The 20,365-nt window shown below is 43.0% G+C and overlaps 1 protein-coding gene across 2 annotated transcripts in view; it reads left to right on the forward strand.

Annotated features, from left to right (window-relative positions):
- The first annotated feature begins 347 nt into the window (after positions 1 to 347).
- The window catches only part of mmp17a (matrix metallopeptidase 17a), a 121,469-nt gene continuing 101,451 nt past the window's right edge, over positions 348 to 20,365 (forward strand). Inside the window, exon 1 of one of the 2 annotated variants that reach the window (XM_046370301.1) lies at positions 348 to 416. In XM_046370301.1, coding sequence (XP_046226257.1) covers positions 372 to 416 — 45 coding nt within the window. In that variant the 5' untranslated portion in view covers positions 348 to 371. Of the gene's footprint in view, positions 417 to 8,182; positions 8,833 to 20,365 lie in introns of those variants that run through there. The other variant, XM_046370300.1, reaches the window with a different exon arrangement.

Raw genomic sequence — 20,365 nt, forward strand, 5'->3', positions numbered from 1 at the left:
TTGATCATATTCATATTCATCAATCACTTTTCCCACGATAATTCAATGAAGATAATTCATGTTGAAGATGTCTCTAAAAGAATAGTATTAGCAAGGCCCTGGGCCATTATCTCATGATACGGGTAATCCATGTACAGTAGAACCTCTGTGGATTTTGTCACATACACACACATTCAGGTCACAGGGACAGAGGATGTGGGTGTGTGTAACAAAAGGACACTTGACAGGTTGATAACAGCACTTACTTTCTTTTAAAGTCTGGTGCTTCCATAGAGGAGAAAGCAAAAACTGCATTGAAAATACCAAAGCCAAACTCTCTCTCAGATAAGGTATCTTTCTGTTTTTTTACAGCTGCACTGGACTGAATGTGAATGGAAGGAGAAGGCATGATCGGAATGAAAAAAGAAGACACAGAGGTACGTTCTCAGGGGGATACAAAGAAAGAAAACAGAATAGATATGGCTTAGCATCATCTGTATGTGCCTCTTAACATTGCCAGATGGCCTTCTTATTTTCTCACAGATAGGTCTGGGGTCTTGGTCAAATCTGTTTATGAATAACATTATAGCCTGCAAAAGAGAAGACAACACAGGAATCAGATGTGATGTGAATATTCCTCATTAACAGTGAAAGCTTTACTTGTTGTGTGTGTATAGATCCATTTTTCATGTTCTACAGTACGCTATTGTCCTTGAGCTCTTTTGGTTACACTTCAGTACCTACACACACAAGAGTCCAGAGAGTACAAAAGCAAAGAGATTAATTAATGCCCAGTTGACATTTCTGTCTGTTTGTTTGTGAGTGTTTAAAGACTGTAGTCTTAACCTGTCCAATGGGAATGCCCATTAGGCAGAGCTGGCAGTGGAGATGCAGAATGCAGCAGGTTGAGATACACAGTGCGATAAACACAATTACAGGCAGACAGAAACCGTCTCAATGCTGGCTCTCAAATAAACAACCCCCCCACCCGTTTGTATTTTTATTTTTATTATTTATTTTTTATTTCACCTTTATTTAACCAGGCAGGCTAGTTGAGAACAAGTTCTCATTTACAACTGTGACCTGGCCAAGATAAAGCATAGCAGTGTGAACAGACAACACAGAGTTACACATGCAGTAAACAATAAACAAGTCAATAACACAGTAGAAAAAAAGAAGAAAATCTATATACATTGTGTGCAAGAGGCATGAGGAGGTAGGCGAATAATTACAATTTAGCAGATTAACACTGGAGTGATAAATGATCAGATGGTCATGTGCAGGAAGATATACTGGTGTGCAAAAGAGCAAAAAAGTAAATAAATAAAAACAGTATGGGGATGAGGTAGGTAAATTGGCTGGGCTATTTACAGATGGACTATGTACAGCTGCAGCGATCGGTTAGCTGCTCAGATAGCAGATGTTTAATGTTGGTGAGGGAGATAAAGGTCTCCAACTTCAGCGATTTTTGCAATTCGTTCCAGTCACAGGCAGCAGAGAACTGGAAGGAAAGGCGGCCAAATGAGGTGTTGGCTTTAGGGATGATCAGTGAGAAACACCTGCTGGAGCGCGTGCTACGGGTGGGTGTTGCCATCGTGACCAGTGAACTGAGATAAGGCGGAGCTTTACCTAGCATGGACTTGTAGATGACCTGGAGCAGGTGGGCAACGAATATGTAGCGAGGACCAGCCGACTAGAGCATACAGGTTGCAGTGGTGGGTGGTATAAGGTGCTTTAGTAACAAAACAGATGGCACTGTGATAAACTGCATCCAGTTTGCTGAGTAGAGTATTGGAAGCTATTTTGTAGATGACATCGCCGAAGTCGAGGATCGGTAGGATAGTCAGTTTTACGAGGGTAAGTTTGGCGGCATGAGTGAAGGAGGCTTTGTTGCGGAATAGAAAGGCGACTCTAGATTTAATTTTAGATTGGAGATGTTTGATATGAGTCTGCAAGGAGAGTTTACAGTCTAGCCAGACACCTAGGTACTTATAGATGTCCACATATTCTAGGTCGGAACCATCCAGGATGGTGATGCTAGTCGGGCGTGCGGGTGCAGGCAGCGAATGGTTGAAAAGCATGTATTTGGTTTTACTAGCGTTTAAGAGCAGTTGGAGGCCAGGGAAGGAGTGTTGTATGGCATTGAAGCTCGTTTGGAGGTTAGATAGCACAGTGTCCAAGGAAGAGCCAGACGTATACAGAATGGTGTCGTCTGCGTAGAGGTGAATCAGGGAAATCGCCCGCAGCAAGAGCAACATCATTGATATATACAGAGAAAAGAGTCGGCCCGAGAATTGAACCCTGTGGCACCCCCATAGAGACTGCCAGAGGACCGGACAACATGCCCTCCGATTTGACACACTGAACTCTGTCTGCAAAGTAGTTGGTGAACCAGGCAAGACAGTCATTAGAAAAACCGAGGCTACTGAGTCTGCCGATAAGAATATGGTGATTGACAGAGTCGAAAGCCTTGGCCAGGTCGATGAAGACGGCTGCACAGTACTATCTTTTATCGATGGCGGTTATGATATCGTTTAGTACCTTGAGCGTGGCTGAGGTGCACCCGTGACCGGCTCGGAAACCAAATTGCACAGCGGAGAAGGTACGGTGGGATTCGAGATGGTCAGTGATCTGTTTGTTGACTAGGCTTTCGAAGACTTTAGAAAGGCAGGTCAGGATGGATATAGGTCTGAAACAGTTTGGGTCCAGGGTGTCTCCCCCTTTGAAAAGGGGGATGACTGCGGCAGATTTCCAATCCTTGGGGATCTCAGACGATATGAAAGAGAGGTTGAACAGGCTGGTAATAGGGGTTGCGACAATGGCGGCGGATAGTTACAGAAATAGAGGGTCCAGATTGTCAAGACCAGCTGATTTGTACGGGTCCAGGTTTTGCAGCTCTTTCGGAAGATCTGCTATCTGGATTTGGGTAAAGGAGAAGCTGGGGAGGCTTGGGCGAGTAGCTGCGGGGGGGGGGGGGGGGGCGGAGCTGTTGGCCGAGGTTGGAGTAGCCAGGAGGAAGGCATGGCCAGCCGTTGAGAAATGGTTGTTGAAGTTTTCGATTATCATGGATTTATCAGTGGTGACCGTGTTACCTAGCCTCAGTGCTGGGAGGAGGTGTTCTTGTTCTCCACGGACTTTACAGTGTCCCAGAACATTTTGGAGTTAGAGCTACAGGATGCAAATTTATGCTTGAAAAAGCTAGCCTTTGCTTTCCTGACTGACTGTGTGTATTGGTTCCTGACTTCCCTGAACAGTTGCATATCGCGGGGACATCCTCAACTGACGGGATGAGGTCAATATCCTTCCAGGATACCCGGGCCAGGTCGATTAGAAAGGCCTGCTCGCAGAAGTGTTTTAGGGAGCGTTTGACAGTGATGAGGGGTGGTCGTTTGACTGCGGGCCCGTAGCGGATACAGGCAATGAGGCAGTGAACGCTGAGATCCTGATTGAAGACAGCGGAGGTGTATTTGGAGGGCCAGTTGGTCAGGATAACGTCTATGAGGGTGCCCTTGTTTACAGATTTAGGGTTGTACCTGGTGGGTTCCTTGATGATTTGTGTGAGATTGAAGGCATCTAGCTTAGATTGTAGGACTGCCGGGGTGTTAAAGCATATCCCAGTTTAGGTCACCTAACTGAACAAACTCTGAAGCTAGATGGGGGGCGATCAATTCACAAATGGTGTCCAGGGCACAGCTGGGAGCTGAGGGGGGTCGGTAGCAGGCGGAAACAGTGAGAGACTTATTTCTGGAGAGATTAATTTTTAAAATTAGCAGTTCGAACTGTTTGGCTATGGACCTGGAAAGTATGACATTACTTTGCAGGCTATCTCTGCAGTAGACTGCAAGTCCTCCCCCTTTGGCAATTCTATCTTGACGGAAAAAGTTATAGTTGGGTATGGAGATCTCAGAAGTTTTGGTGGCCTTCCTAAGCCAGGATTTGGACACGGCAAGGACATCAGGGTTGGCAGAGTGTGCTAAAGCAGTGAGTGAAACAAACTTAGGGAGGAGGCTTCTGATGTTGACATGCATGAAACCAAGGCTTTTTCGATCACAGAAGTCAACAAATGAGAGTGCCTGGGGACATGCAGGGCCTGGGTTTACCTCCACATCACCCGCGGAACAAAGGAGGAGTAGTATGAGGGTGCGGCTAAAGGCTTTCAAAACTGGTCGCCTAGAGCGTTGGGGACAAAGAATAAAAGGAGCAGATTTCTGGGCGTGGTAGAATATATTCAGGGCATAATGCGCAGACAGGGGTATGGTGGGGTGCGGGTACAGTGGAGGTAAGCCCAGGCAGTGGGTGATGATAAGAGAGGTTGTATCTCTGGACATGCTAGTTGTAATGGGTGAGGTCACCGCATGTGTGGAAGGTGGTACAAAGGAGGTATCAGAGGTATGAAGAGTGGAACTAGGGGCTCCATTGTAAACTAAGACAATGATAACTAACCTGAACAACAGTATACAAGGCATATTGATATTTGAGAGAGACATACAGCAAGGCATAAAGTAATCGCAGGTGTTGATTGGGAGAGCTAGCTAAAACAACAGGTGAGACAACAACAGATAATCAGCTAACACAACAACAGCAGGTAAAATGGCGATGACTAGGCAGAGAGGGTCGGATTAACTACACACACACACTCACTCACTAACTTTGTGCCCCCTCAGATTTTGGGGGTGAATTGACGCCCTGAGTGACATCATATGACATGGAAGCCAGTGTCAAGTCGTTGGTTGTAATTGTCATTCATTATTTTTGATTGTTTATATAAACTGTCACAGGGGATTTAACTTAATATTCTAGCTTTACTATTGTACAACTAAATATCCAATTAGAAACAACAATTTAAAAACATTAACATAATGTTACTACTAGGTCTGCGACTTGAGATTGTAATGCAGGGATATTACCCCTTGGCTCTGATAACTTCATACTGCTTTTGTCGGGAACAAAGAAAACATTACTTATTTTTTGATAACTGTCTTGGTCCTCAAGGCATTAGATGAATGACAGTCAGAGACTGTTGTACCTAATGTGAATAGACCATGGGAGACGGGAAGGTGTTTGTGTGTGTTGGCTATGCATCTCTGGATAGCTTTAGGCCTCTTTTCGCTTGTATGAACATTCCATGAAATTGTGTTGATAATGAAGTCAAGGTTCAAACAGTGGTAGGAATTTTAACAACATCATACAGATCGCTTAACCTCTCATGTTTTCTGTTTTTCATTGAAAGGCTGTATTTGTGCATATGTTTCTGAAACATTTCTGAAACGTTTCAACAGACTATAGTTTAAGCACACATAAAATCGAATCGAATGTTATTTGTCGCAAGTTTCGTAAACAACAGGTGTAGACTAACAGTGACATGCTTATTTACGGGCCCTTCCTAAACATGGAGAGAGAAAATAGAGAAAGAGTTATGGCAGGAGGAGTAAATACACAATGAGTAACGATAACTTGGCTATACAGTGCATTTGGAAAGTATTCAGACCCCGTGTCTAACGATCGTCTGAATGAATGGACCAAGGTGCAGCGTACTTAGAGTTCCACGTGTTTAATCAATATTAAACTCACCAAAAACAATATAGAAGAAAAACAAAACGTGATGTACTGGACTGCTCACAGGCAGCTACACAAAAACAAGATCCCACAAACAACAGGTGGGAAAAGGCTGCCTAAATATGATCCCCAATCAGAGACAATGATAGACAGCTGCCACTGATTGGGAACCATACCAGGCCAACAAAGAAATAGAAAACATAGATTGCCCGCCCTAGTCACACCCTGACCTAACCAAATAGAGAAATAAAAGGATCTCTAAGGTCAGGGAGTGACACCGTGACCTTTTCCACATTTTGTTACAGCCATATTCTAAAATTAATCAAATGTGGAAAACGTCAAGGGGTCTGAATGAACACTTTCCGAATGCGCTGTATAGCCAAGTTATTGTTACTCATTGTGTATACACAGGGTACCAGTACTGAGTCGATGTTCAGGGATACAAGATAATTGAGGTAGATATGTACATATAGGTAGGGGTAAAGTGACTAGGCAACAGGATCGATAATAAACAGTAGCAGCAGTGTATGTGATGACTCAAAAGAGAGAACAGTCTGTGGCTAGAGTCTTCGATGATCTTTAGGGCCTTCCTGTGACACCGCCTGGTATAGAGGTCCTGGATGGCAGGAAGCTCGGCCCCAGTGATATACGGGGCTGTACACATTACTCTCTGTATTGCCTTGCGGTTGGATGCCAAGCAGTTGCCATACCAAGTGGTGATGCAGCCAGTCAAGATGCTGTCAATAGCGCAGCTGTATAACTTTTTGAGGATACAGACACCCATTTACATACAAAGCCTTGTATCATAGGGCTATCACTGCATATTAATTCAACTTGTTACAGTCTCTCTCCTTACTTATGACTTTGAACGCCACAACACAAAGATGAAATCATTTATATCCACAACAACAAAGTGTAACTCATCTGCTAAAGAAGAATGTGGATGATGTGATTGTCTGTTTTCCATTGTGAACCCCTCTGTTTTTGTGTAATTGTGATGATCTCTACTTTTTTCCAAATTGGTTTGTGGTTTTCTATGATGTCTTTTGAAATGCCAGAGTAATGAGGGGGAGAAAATATAACCGCTTCTGTATTTTAGAGGCATACGCATTATTTTCAGTCCAAGGAGTTTGCTGCTGGCGATATATGTATATTTAATTGGGTGTCAGTTGGCTCCCTGAACACTCACTTGTACATTCTGGGGGCTCCTGGTCTCTAACAACTACAGAAAGCCGTAACATGTCTCCCTGATTTGCTAAACACCCCAAATAGTTAACAAATTATGATATATCTATTTATGGTTTTATACAGGAACCGTGTTTGAAATGCAGATCCATAGGTTCAGGAGGAATGGATACTTAACTATTCCTTAAACTTTATCATAGATTCAGCCTATGGATTCCTATAGGCTACAGTTAGGTCAGGTGGGGCAGAGAATGATGGATAAATGGGGATCATTAGTGAGGCAGAAATCTGCTTTAGAAGGAAGTATATGTAGTATTCAAATAGATGGAAAACTTCTGGTGTGTGTGTGTGTGTGTGTGTGTGTGTGTGTGTGTGTGTGTGTGTGTGTGTGTGTGTGTGTGTGTGTGTGTGTGTGTGTGTGTGTGTGTGTGTGTGTGTGTGTGTGTGTGTGTGTGTGTGTGTGTGTGTGTTTGCCAGACAAAAATAGTAAATTACATCAGTTATTTGGCTCTAGTAATAATCGCAGGCTGGTGGGCCCTTATTGCGTATCATAATTTTCTAGATACTGCAAGGCCCCATTTGTCAATCATTTCACCCTGAAAACAGATGTCTGGAGAACATCTTACAAACGTCCTAACATGGTCCTCAATTATGTCCTTTTAACTTGCAGGGAACTGGACAAAGGTCCAACAGAGAACGTTCCCTTGGGACCATCACGTGATGTCCTGAAGACTAGTCAAATGAAAGTCCTGAGAACATGTCAAGATTTTCAAAAAAGCTATTGACATGGTCCTCAGTGATATCCTGGTAACTTACAGGGAACTAGGCAAAGGTCCCCCGAAGAACATTTCCCAAGGTCCATCAAACCACGTCCTGAAGAGTAGTAAAATGAAAGTCCTGAGAACGTCCTAAAAAGGTCCTAACATGGTGCTCAGTGACTGACATCCTGGTAATTTACAGGGAACTAGACAACAGTCCCCCAGAGAACGTTCTCCCCATACACTTAACCTAGCACCTCGCCCATGCTAAGCTTAAAGCCTACCTAACCCTCTACACATCCTTGTTTCCACATCAGCTACTGTAGGCTTGCTTCATGTAGCCTACGCATAGGCCTAGGTAACTTTGCAACATCACCAGGTACTATAGCCTATGGGTATGCCTATGTAAAATCTCTGTGTTAGGCATGGCCATTTAACTATGGATTTCACCTCTATCATTTTATTTTGGCTAATGATATAGGCCTACATTTTAACCTGTGGACTAACATTGTTTTCATTCGAAATAATCTATTCAGAGATGCCATCTCCAAACTGTGCATGTTTGTCTGATGCACACTGTTGCACCTGTCACTCTGAAACCGAGGTCACAAAATTAAAAGCGCGTCATAGATTCAATACTATGCCCATTCTATGTGGACTGAATTAGGCGACTTTATTCTCTCCTCCCATCCCTGGTTAAAATCCTCTCCACTCTCTCACCGTGCGTCAGTCTCAGTTTCCAATGCTCCGCGCAGGGAGCGCAAGCCTACCTCCGCTTGCCGGTATTGCAGTGTTGCAGAGGGAATATTAATTGAACGGATTCATTTTCGTTGCACCGTGGGTATCTTGCACATTCATAGATAAATAGCGTACATACTCCTATGCCGGGAAATATAAGTTATATGTATTTGTAAATAATTGTCGGCGTAATGTGGTCCACTGAGGAACAGCAATAGCCTATGACTGAAATGTTTTTTCAGGACGCGGATCTTGGTGGAAACTAACTGCAAAATTCCTCAATGTTTTTATTGGCATCTTCGGCTCTGTGTGATATGTGTTTCATGTGTTTACGCGCAACAGTGAGGTAGACTTCTCTTCCATTCCGTTTTGGAAACGGATGCGAGGGATCCGGACCTGGGTGATTTATTTGGTGGTGCGGGGGCAGGGACCCGTGTCTGAGCGCTGTATGAGCAGCGAGTGGCAGCGCATGATGTGTCAATTTTTTCGTAAGTGGAAGTCCGTGCGGCGCGTTTGGATTATTTCTCCAGAGATGCTCCTGCTGCCTATGTTTTGGTTTTTATCTCAGGCTCGAGCGGCACCCTCTCTGACGGCTGAGCAGATGGACATGGGGGTGGTAAGAGCCTATAGTCTTTCGACACTTTTACAATGAATCTTTGAACCTAGGCAACTGCAGTGGACACACATTTTTATGGGTTAAATACGTAGCCTAAGCAGTTTTTGGAATAATATAGCTGAACTTTTAACCACATAGGCCTACATGTAGGGCTGTTGAAATAAACTACCTCATAGTTCATCATCAGCATATCAGCATGATGCCATCTCTGGTGTGTAATTGTAAGCTAACTCCTGCGCATTCAGTGAACATTGAGAAATCAAATAGGTTGCTTTATATGGCAGTGATGGGGAAACGTCGCATTTAGTTGTAACCTAGTTATTGGCTTCAATCATTTAGAAACAGAAGTAGGGAAGATAATGCATAATTGGGAGTGAGTAGACTATCGTGTGTCCTGTAGTTTCTCCTGTGCGTTTGCCTAATATATACAAAATAAATGTTCTGTGCAACCAGTCTCACTTTGGGTAAATATTTTAATGGTAGGCTTATGATAATTATTTGGGCATACTTCATGGGCTATTCTATGTGAGCGATTGCTCCCCTAATGTCTGTCAGTGGTCAATGTATAGGCTAGATGCCAAGCTCGTTTGAGAGAAAATAGCTCTGCATGGTTCTCTATAGCACTGTACAGTTTGTAATACATCTTAAAGTAAGGATAAATACAGGAATTCCATATAAATCCATCCCTGTATTTATCCGTGTTCACTTGCACAATGTGATGTATCCTACAATTCCTGTGTCATAATTATATGTAACCTGGTCTCAGAGCATTTCGTTTCATTCTGTATGTAATTTTGAGTATGATATGTACCTTTGTATGGGGTTTATTCATTTGTGTATGTTCATCATCCATGTCGTATCGTATGTGAAGAATAACAATTCGTATGATATGGTACGAATTTGCAAAACATACAATATGTTCCTATTTACAAAACATATGATATGTTACGAATTCCCATTTGTTGTGGCTAACGTTAGCTAGGTGGCTAAAGCTAAAGTTTGCTAGCTGGCTAAAGTTAGCTAGGTTAGGGGTTAGGGTTAAGGTTAGGCATTAGGATAAAGGGGAAGGGTTAGCTAAAAGGGTTAAGGTTAGGGTTAGGGAAGCTTTTCCCAAATTCGTTCCTTGGGACCCCAAGCGGTGCATGTTTTGGTTTTTGCCCTAACACTACACAGCTGATTCAAATGATCGAAGCTTGATGATTAGTTGATTATTTTAATCAGCTGTATAGTGCTAGGGCAAAAACCAAATCGTGCACCGAGTTTGGGAAACCCTGGGTTAGGGGAAGGGTTAGCTAAAATGCTAAGTAGTTGCAAAGTCCCTAAAAAGTAGTAAGTTGTTGAAAAGTTGCTAAAATGCTAAAGTTGTCCTTGAGGATATTCAAACATGCAACCTTTGGGTTGCTAGACGTTCGCATTATACGCCCACACATATGTCTTATGTAACTATACCAAGCGTAGCATATCATACTAATTTGATTGTCCCGGATGTAGTTTTATATGTTACGTCTAGTCTATGAGACCCTGCTGCGTGGCCACATTTATGCACATGCCACATAACCTTGTATGAATGCTTTGAAGATTTAAAGACACAAATCAGAATCATGACTGTCACATCGCCTTAGGGTGGAGAGGTGAGAGAAGAATTTGCTACCAAAATGTTAGCAGATTTCAAACACAATATCGCCCAAGTGTGTAATCATGGAACCATAGGCTTTTGGGGCTCATGGAGAAGTGACCCCTGAAGACATGTCTTACTGTGTGAAATTGCATTTTACTGAGTGGTTCAATATTTCTGCTCGCCAGAGGAGCCACAGGTGATGGTGAAACGATGGCGAGGATGCTCATGCTTCTCAGGTAGTTGACAAAAAATCACCACTAAAATAATCAGTTTATAGGTCATTAAGACTAATAATCAAAACATTGAATTAGTTGAGAGTTGAGAAATTCTCTAAATGGCCCTCATTTACCCATTAAAGAAGTTGCCCAAAGCTATTTGATTTAGACTGTATTATCAGAGTAAAATCTATATTTTCTCATTCAGGCTTGTATTCAATAAGCACTATCCAAAAGCTTTAGAATGATTTCCCATTCTATTGAGAGGATTATTATCATCCCCAAAATACTTTTGTACAGCATTACAGTAATCTGTCCTGCTCCTACCCTACCCTACCCTACCCTACCCTACCCTACCCTACCCTACCCTATCCACCCCACCCCAAACACCTCTCTCTCTCAATTAAATGTAAGGGCTTTATTGGCATGGGAAACGTGTTAACATTGCCAAAGCAAGTGAAATAGATAATAGACAAAAGTGAAATAAACCATAAAAACGAACAGTAATCTCTCTCTCTCTGTCTCTATCACTCTCTCTACCTCATCTAAACTCACAACACACAATATGTAGCTGTTCCTCCCTAGTTTTCAAAGTTAATTCTCTAATATGGAGACTGTAGGGGCAGAATATGATATTTTCTCAGCCCATAAACAAGGGTCACACAAAGGTTTTTTTCTTGTGCTGACCTCCACATGATCCTCTTGGAGCCCAGTGAGTGGTGTAGGTGCTGTAAGATCGCACATTTAGCAAAGCTGCTCCATGTCTCTGTGTAGCTGACACATTAAACACAGTGGAAACTCTAATTGCTCAGGTGTTACTGTGTGGACCAGGGCCTGCTGGCACCATTGCTGGGATGTGTCAGTGCAGAAGTTGACCAGCTCAGTGGGTAATAGGTTGGCAAATGACTGAACCTTATCAGTGTGGCACAGCAAGGAAGAAGAGGGCTTAGCGAGGGGATCAAACTGCACAACCAGTCCATCCACAACACATGCTTTAGAGCAGAGATGTGATCAGGTGATTACACAAACGATTTAACGTACAATACGTAGAAGTTCCCACTACAGGAGGATGTTGGTCAATACCCTGACGGACAGTTTGAAAGACTTCTGTCCCCTGGATTGCCACCCCATCTCGCCTCCTTCTGCGGCCAGCTGGGTTTAAAGTAAGGTTTGAATGGGGCAGGTGGGTGTGTTGCTCACTGAGAGGCCATTTCCCCTGCTCAGCAGAACCATGTCTGAGACTACAATGCACCAGGGGCTTGGGGTGAGCCCCCCTTCAGACAGCCCACCAGAGACACACTGTCTCGATGTCAGGATTATTGTAATTGTACGTCACATGCACAGTCCAATATGCAATTTCACAACATACTTCAAATGGACACATAAAAGGTCTAATCAGCACTATATGCTTTCTGCCCATCATGTCATTTTTCCAATATGGTTTTCAGTCTGCTGGTACTGAGAGCCCTAGCTCCCCAGGAGACAACTCTCACAGCTTCCAGACTTCTCTTTAGATGTCATATAGGCCAGTTGAGGAAGCACTGCATTTCTAATCAGCCAGCAAATCACTATTGTATAGGACATGTATTCACAATGAATTGCAGTAGAGAGAAAACAACCTCTTTTGCAAAACTGGAGTTGTTATCACACCCTAAATTTAGTCACAGCTCTTATGAGAAACAGTGTGAAATGGTTCTGGCTGAAATGAGTGAAATGTGTGAAGATATGAAGTGATACTGTTTGACTCTTTCATCCTGTTTGGAGATAGGCAGGATGGTAACGACCATACCTCACCAGCCTGACTGTCCTAAAGTGGAGAATCTCATGTTGCTGAAATTTCTTTAATATGACAGCACCACCTGGTCCCATCTTCAATGGAGTGGAGAGGATAGGAGGATACCACTCCCAGAAATATCTCACACAGCCCCGCCAGGCACACCAGCACAGCCACCCTCATTAGGACACTCCCCCCTTGAGCACCACACAGTCCAGCCGTGTCACTTTCTCTCAGCTCACTCTGTCCCACCTACAGTGCTTCTCCTCTGGAACCCTATAGATAGGATGCATTCCTTCACCAACACCTGGCTGTTCCAATTACCCAGAGATGCGTCGTCAAGAGAGGGATGGAAAATAGGGATTGATTGATGGGTAAAGGAAAATGGGTAGGTGTTAGTGTGGCTCTGAAAGGAGCAATCAAACAGAGGCACAACAAAGTGCACACCAAACAAAAAAAGCTGTCTCATCACTTAGACAAGGGGCCCACATGAAATCAAAATTGTCTCTGCATCTGGGAAGGAACTGTCTCTCTGGACTAATGCTTTGGGGAGAGATTTGCACCTGTGGAGAGGAGAGAGAAGTTTTTATTTTAATTGTCCTCGTCAGCTGTAGTCGTGACCAACATCAAATCAAACTTTATTTGCCACATGCGCCGAATACAACAAGTGTAGACTTTACCGTGAAATGCTGAATACAACAAGTGTAGACTTTACCGTGAAATGCTGAATACAACAAGTGTAGACTTTACCGTGAAATGCTGAATACAACAAGTGTAGACTTTACCGTGAAATGCTGAATACAACAAGTGTAGACTTTACCGTGAAATGCTGAATACAACAAGTGTAGACTTTACCGTGAAATGCCAAATACAACAAGTGTAGACTTTACCGTGAAATGCTTACTTACAAGCCCTTAACCAACAGTGTAGACTTTACCGTGAAATGCTTACTTACAAGCCCTTAACCAACAGTGTAGACTTTACCGTGAAATGCTGGTGTTCAACCTTCCCAAGTTCTCTCACGTCACCCCGCTCCTCCGCTCTCTCCACTGGCTTCCAGTTGAAGCTCGCATCCGCTACAAGACCATGGTGCTTGCCTACGGAGCTGTGAGGGGAACGGCACCTCAGTACCTCCAGGCTCTGATCAGGCCCTACACCCAAACAAGGGCACTGCGTTCATCCACCTCTGGCCTGCTCGCCTCCCTACCACTGAGGAAGTACAGCTCCCACTCAGCCCAGTCAAAACTGTTCGCTGCTCTGGCCCCCCAATGGTGGAACAAACTCCCTCACGACGCCAGGACAGCGGAGTCAATCACCACCTTCCGGAGACACCTGAAATCCCACCTCTTTAAGGAATACCTAGGATAGGATAAGTAATCCCTCTCACCCCCCTTTAAGATTTAGATGCACTATTGTAAAGTGACTGTTCCACTGGATGTCATAAGGTGAATGCACCAATTTGTAAGTCGCTCTGGATAAGAGCGTCTGCTAAATGACTTAAATGTAAATGTAAATGCTTACTTACAAGCCCTTAACCAACAGTGTAGACTTTACCGTGAAATGCTTACTTACAAGCCCTTAACCAACAGTGTAGACTTTACCGTGAAATGCTTACTTACAAGCCCTTAACCAACAGTGTAGACTTTACCTTGAAATGCTTATTTACAAGCCCTTAACCAACAGTGTAGACTTTACCGTGAAATGCTTACTTACAAGCCCTTAACCAACAGTGTAGACTTTACCGTGAAATGCTTACTTACAAGCCCTTAACCAACAGTGTAGACTTTACCTTGAAATGCTTATTTACAAGCCCTTAACCAACAGTGTAGACTTTACCGTGAAATGCTTACTTACAAGCCCTTAACCAACAGTGTAGACTTTACCGTGAAATGCTTACTTACAAGCCCTTAACCAACAGTACAGTTCAAGGAGAAGAAAGTATTTACCAAGTAGACTAAAATAAAAAAGTAATAATAAAAATAAACAAAATAACAATAACGAGGCTATATACAGGGGCTCCCGGTACCAAGTCAGTGTGCGGGGGTACAGGCTAGTTGATGTAATCTGTACATGTAGGTGAGGGTGAAGTGACTATGCATAGGTAACAAACAAACAGCGAGTAGCAGCAGTGTACAAGGGGGGGTGTTGATGTAAATTGTCCGGAGGCGATTTTTATGAATTGTTCAGCTGTCTAATGGCTTGGGGGTAGAAGCTGTTGAGGAGCCTTTTGGTCTTAGACTTGGTTCTCCGGTACCGCTTGCCGTGCTGTATCAGAGAAAACAGTCATTAACTTGGGTGACTGGAGTCTCTGACAATTTTTTGGGCTTTCCTCTGACACCGCCTATTAAATAGGTCCTGGATGGCAGGAAGCTTGGCCCCAGTGATGTACTGGGCCGTTCGCACTACCCTCTGTAGCGCAGTTGTCATACCAGGTGGTGATGCAACTGGTCAGGATGCTCTCGATGGTGCAGCTGTAGAACCTTTTGAGGATCTGGTTGCCCATGCCAAATCTTTTCAGGCTCCTGAGGGGGAAACGTTTTTGTTGTGCCCTCTTCACGACTGTCTTGGTATGTTTGGACCATGATAGTTTGTTGGTGATTTGGACACCAAGGAACTTGAAACTCTCAACCCACTCTGCTACAGCCCCATTGATGTTAATGGGGGCATGTTTGGCCCAACTTTTCCTGTAGTCCACGTACAGCACCTTTGTCTTGCTCACATTGAAGGAGAGGTTGTTGTCCTGACACTACACTGCCAGTTCTCTGACTGTATACACAACATGTAATTGATGGGATTGGAACCAGGTGTGATGGAAGACAAGACAAAACCAATGGAAAATGAAAAATGGATCAGCGATGGCTAGAAGGTCGCTTCGGCGGAAGTCATGACATTAACACTATTAATGTTTCCCTTTACTGTGGGAATTGTGATCGAATCAACGCAAAATTAGCCACTTTTAATGCAACATACCGAAACAAAACAAACAATGCAAGAGATTTTGTTGTATGCAGAACGCATCAGAGTAGGATTCTGTTGCATTGACACAGAGTCGTCCGTCCGTGTCAATGCAATAGAATACTACTCCGATGCGTTCAGCCCATACTCTACAGACCGGTGCGGCATAACCAAACAGAGCTGCAGTAGGCCTACAGTATTTGGAAATAGACCATTGCCCAGTGGTGGAAAAAGAACCCAATTGTCAAACTTGAGCAAAGGTAAAGATACCTTCATAGAAAATGACTCAAGCAAAAGTGAAAGTCACCCAATACAAGTAATTGGTTTTAAGTATCAAAAGTAAAAGTTTGAATAATAAAAAAATCCTTATATTAAGAAAACCAGATGGCACAATTTTCTTGTTTTTTAAATTACGGATAGCCAGGGGCACACTCCAACAATCAGACATAATTTACAAACAAAGCATTTGTGTTTAGTGAGTCTGCCAGATCAGGGCCAGTGGGGATTTTTTATATTTTTATTTTACCTTTATTTTACTTCGCAAATCAGTTAAGAACAAATCCTTATTTTCAATGACGGCCTAGGAACAGTGGGTTAACTGCCTGTTCAGGGGCAGAACGACAGATTTGTACCTTGTCAGCTCGGGGATTTTAACTTGCAACCTTTCGGTTACTAGTCCAACGCTCTAACCACTAGGCTACCCTGCCGCTCTGGGTCAGGGAAATGTATGGACTAAACATTATTTTCTTTAGGAATGTAGTGAAGTAAAAGTAAAAGTTAAAAAATATATAAATAGTAAAGTAAAGTACAGACACCACCAAAACATACTTAAGTAGTACTTTAAAGTATTTTTACTTAAGTACTTTACACTACTGCCATTGTCATATATGCATCTGTGCCATTCACAGTGCCATCTGGGCAAGAGGTCGTGAGTAGATGCACTTGTTTTGAGATAAAAGCGAGAGCTGCATGTAGCCATGTGTGCACATTTTATTAATATCCTTTACTAGTTAGTGAGTTATTTATTAGATTTGCTAACTTCTTAGTAATGATTCGGGACGTCGGTTTTGATAAGAAAGCTTCTTTTAGTAAGAATACTTGTTTACGTTACATTTAACAACAATGGTTTTGGTACAGAGCAATGCAGGTAAGATGCTGTCGGAAAGTCAGCTACAATCACCAAACACCTGCACATAATTGGCGCGTTATCACTCATTCCTCTCACAAGGCATTCTGGGACTTGCAGTCAAAAAGCGTAATTCAACAGAACCCAATACAATTACATATGCAAATAAATCTAAAGATTAACTCAAACACATTAAAGTTACAACATTATTAGCCCAGTTATAAATCATTTGTAGTCAGCAATGGGGGAGTGATTGCTTCCTACAAGAGCACAAACATGTACGTTTGTAGACATCTTTGAAAAGTGAGTCTGGTAAAGAGCTTTTTTTTCATCTTAAAGGGGTAGTGTTGTATTTTGATACAGGCTTGAATAAGCTAAGTAGCCAATAGGCAGAGGGTAGCATAATTTATCTGATTCTCTGTTATAATGGTAAGGGAATAATAATGCATTTTATTTTGTAAAGTGGTTTCTTGCATCAAACAACACAACATTTTCAGTCACCTACTTGTCTGAAGGACAAGTGGATAAACGGGTTAATGTCAAGCCCTGCATGTTTTTTCAGAAGTCTCATGGAATGTAGGCCTACATTGAACAACACACCTTGACTACTACTGTAGGCTGAATGATAGAACAGCTATTTCCATGTTGAAATGTTATGGGATGCATTTTCTCCATCGCTTTTGATGGTAGGCCACTCTGGTAGGCCTACATTATGATCAAATAGCCACAATAGCCTACTTGGCCACTGTTAAAACTGTAACTTAAGCAGGTACAGCCTCCGTGTTCACAGTAAACTCATGCCAGAAGTTGCAAAGGAATTTTCACAAGTTTGCGCTCAGCAAACCTGAAATTTGCTGTGTCAATCAGAATTTGAGGGAACATTGGTCTTGACTAAAGTGTGTTGAGTTATGTGACTAGGTCAAAATTGTGTGGCATTTTAATAATAATAGTCTGGTCTGCCTTTTCTTTCTCACAATCCTCTGGTTCCAATGCAGTCCACTTTTAGCGCCTCTGTCCTACTTTCAGGAGGCACTGTGGACGCCTGTGACCTCACATCCATTGCATGGTAACGTGGGGGCTCAGATTTGGGGCAAGGAGATTATTTCAGGAACAATGTCTAGGGGGAGGAGGCCACAGTGCAAGAGAGAATATTACGGTACGGAGAAAGAGGGAAAGAAAGAGAGAGAGGCACTCAGATGTGTGATATAGTATAGCCATACCCACTCAGAAAGAAAGTGAGATCTAAGACAGCCCTCCAATCCCTCCATATCCAATCTGTCATCCCTTCCTTGTTCAAGTGTATTACGGTGCCGACTGTAGGTTCTTGAGGAGATTGTCAGATTTGCTGAAGGGTTTAGGACAGCATCAAAGGCCCTATCCGTGAGGGTTTGCAGATCCTGACACCTCATTGGCAGGAATCCCAGCTCTGCCTTCTGGGATTCCTGCTTGGCAGCTGTGCTGACCTCATGCTGACCCAGTCAATCAACATGAAGACAAACATATCCAGACCCTTGGTAGATCAAACACTCATACTTTGCAGTATAAGATAACAAAATCAAGAAGTTTGTTCTTGTGAAGTGACCACACGCCGAACAGCCACATAAGCATACATAAATTTACACACACCAAATTGGATTACCTCATAATATTCCGAGCAACATTGACTATGATCAGAGAAACAATACTTCACTGGCCAGAAAGCTGTCCTTGCAATCTTGAATGCATCAAAAAAAAGAGATGTTCAAGGAAATTACAAATTCCAGAAAGGATGGCAGACAGTAGTATTGGATCACATTGTGTGGGTGATGGAACGGGAATGACTTCTCTCTGCAACAGAGCTGCACACAATCTCCCTTTTCTCCATTCGCTCACAAGGATTTTTTAAACTGAGGTTTACGAACAAAGCTGCTCCACTCCAAGGCAACCATATTGAAAACCCAAAATCACCTCCATATGATCCCCTGTCTTATGTTATCCAAAGGGGTCCCCCTCTCTCTGTCCAATCTCAGATCAAAGGAATAGTTACCATCACCATCCAAAGGACTACGGAGCTCTTGTAATTACTGTGGTTTCTGGTGTTGCGCTGGCTTGCCTGTCGCAGCTCAAAATAACCCAGAGGCCAGCCAGCCATTCTGGCAATGCACAACCTTAAAGCACTATCAAGGAAACGCCAAAGCAACAACATAGGTCCTCTTAGATTGCTTGCAGAAATGAGCAGAATAAAGAAACTGTGTGTATTTGGAGTATATGCACATGTCTGCATGTGATCGGGTGTGTATATGTGTGGTATGCTTGCATAATGCTTTCATGTGAAGTCAAAACAGTCAGTAAAGCAGTCACTTCCCACTCTGAGGAAGCAGGCCAAATGAATGTAAAAGACAACCAGTTGCGGATGTGGTCGACAGCCCCCATTTGGCTTTTAATAAGTTTGTTCATTTTCCATGGTGTTCTGAGCCACGCAGCAGGTTATCCTGCCGTTTGGCTCTCATTAGCATTTGTCAGTTATTAACAAGATGAAGGAGAGCAGAGGAGATTTAAAAGAAAATGGAAGTGAAAAAGCTTCTTCAGATGCAAGGAACGTCTGAGAAATCATTTTGGTGAGTGGAGGCGTTTGATGTGCAGCGTAGGATCAGCTTCAAGTCTGCCGTGTAATGTTCTCATGACGAGACCCCATTCCTCTGCTGGTCCTTACGGAAGAAGGAAGGAAGGACCAGGCTGGGTTAGCTAGCAGCTTGTTTTCAGAGGTCTGCTAGTGCTAATGGAATTATGTTTAATTCACAAACGCGAGAGGCTGATGGGATCAGGGAATGGAATTGTATTGAGTTATTAGGTGAGAGTAATCAGTCTGTGATGGAAATCATCTTAACCACACATACAGTATTGGAGAGTAATTGTTACATTCAAGGTTGCATCTATAGGTCCTCATTAGTGCAACAATTAGTTATTGACAGGATTTTCTCTCAGCAGAGCCCGTGGGAGACAAAGAGAGGTGAGAGTCTATTCTCTGTATGAATGTCTTAATGAAAATGTAATGAATTAAAGTGCTGTGTAAAAGAAGTTCAGAAGAAAATAAGTGACTCCTTGATTGACACTGCTTCTCTAGATTTCTCACAGCCCATACAAAGTGCGAAATCACCACGTTACAAACCTGTATCAGTCTATGAGAAATGTTCTAGGAGTCAGGCAGGCAGGATCCCTGTGTGGACTGGGTTGGCTCAGTAGGGAGCCAACTAAAGGTAATGCCCCTCGCTGTGTCCTTGATATGGACTCCTCACCTCACTGGCTTCAGTCAAAATGGATTTTCAATAAATGGATTACTGTCTCTGAGTAAGACAACAACATTGTAAGTCACACTGGAAAATATAATCTGCTCAGAGAATAGTGTATATCAGCGGGGATAGAAATGGGCTTATGCTTTAACCTCTTCGCTGCTTGTGGCTTTTAGGTATTCCTGTACTCACATACATTTCACTGGCTTTGTAGAAAAGAGCTCTTCCCTTCAGATGGGATGGTTAGTCCCCAAAAGCCAGAGCCGAAGCTGAAGATGAGCTTCTTCACAGCGGCAGAAGCGGCAGGATTTTTGTTTCCTGATTGGTTCATTCTCTGATCTTTATAACAGTGTTGCAGTAGATTCTAGCCCTATACAGGGGGTCGGTATAAAATGTTTGATGTAGACACTATGTTATGTTGTGATACAAGAGGTGCTCAATATCTTACTCTCATTCTCTCTTTGCCATCTCGTCTTCTCCTACTCTTTCTCAACTCCCCATGACTTTCATTTAAATAACCTGCACCTCCCTTTTTCTTCTCTCTCTCCCATTCTCCCCACCCTCTTTCTCTCAATC

This window comes from Oncorhynchus gorbuscha, linkage group LG11, assembly GCF_021184085.1.
Source record: "Oncorhynchus gorbuscha isolate QuinsamMale2020 ecotype Even-year linkage group LG11, OgorEven_v1.0, whole genome shotgun sequence".
In the NCBI taxonomy this organism is placed as follows: Eukaryota; Metazoa; Chordata; class Actinopteri; order Salmoniformes; family Salmonidae; genus Oncorhynchus; species Oncorhynchus gorbuscha.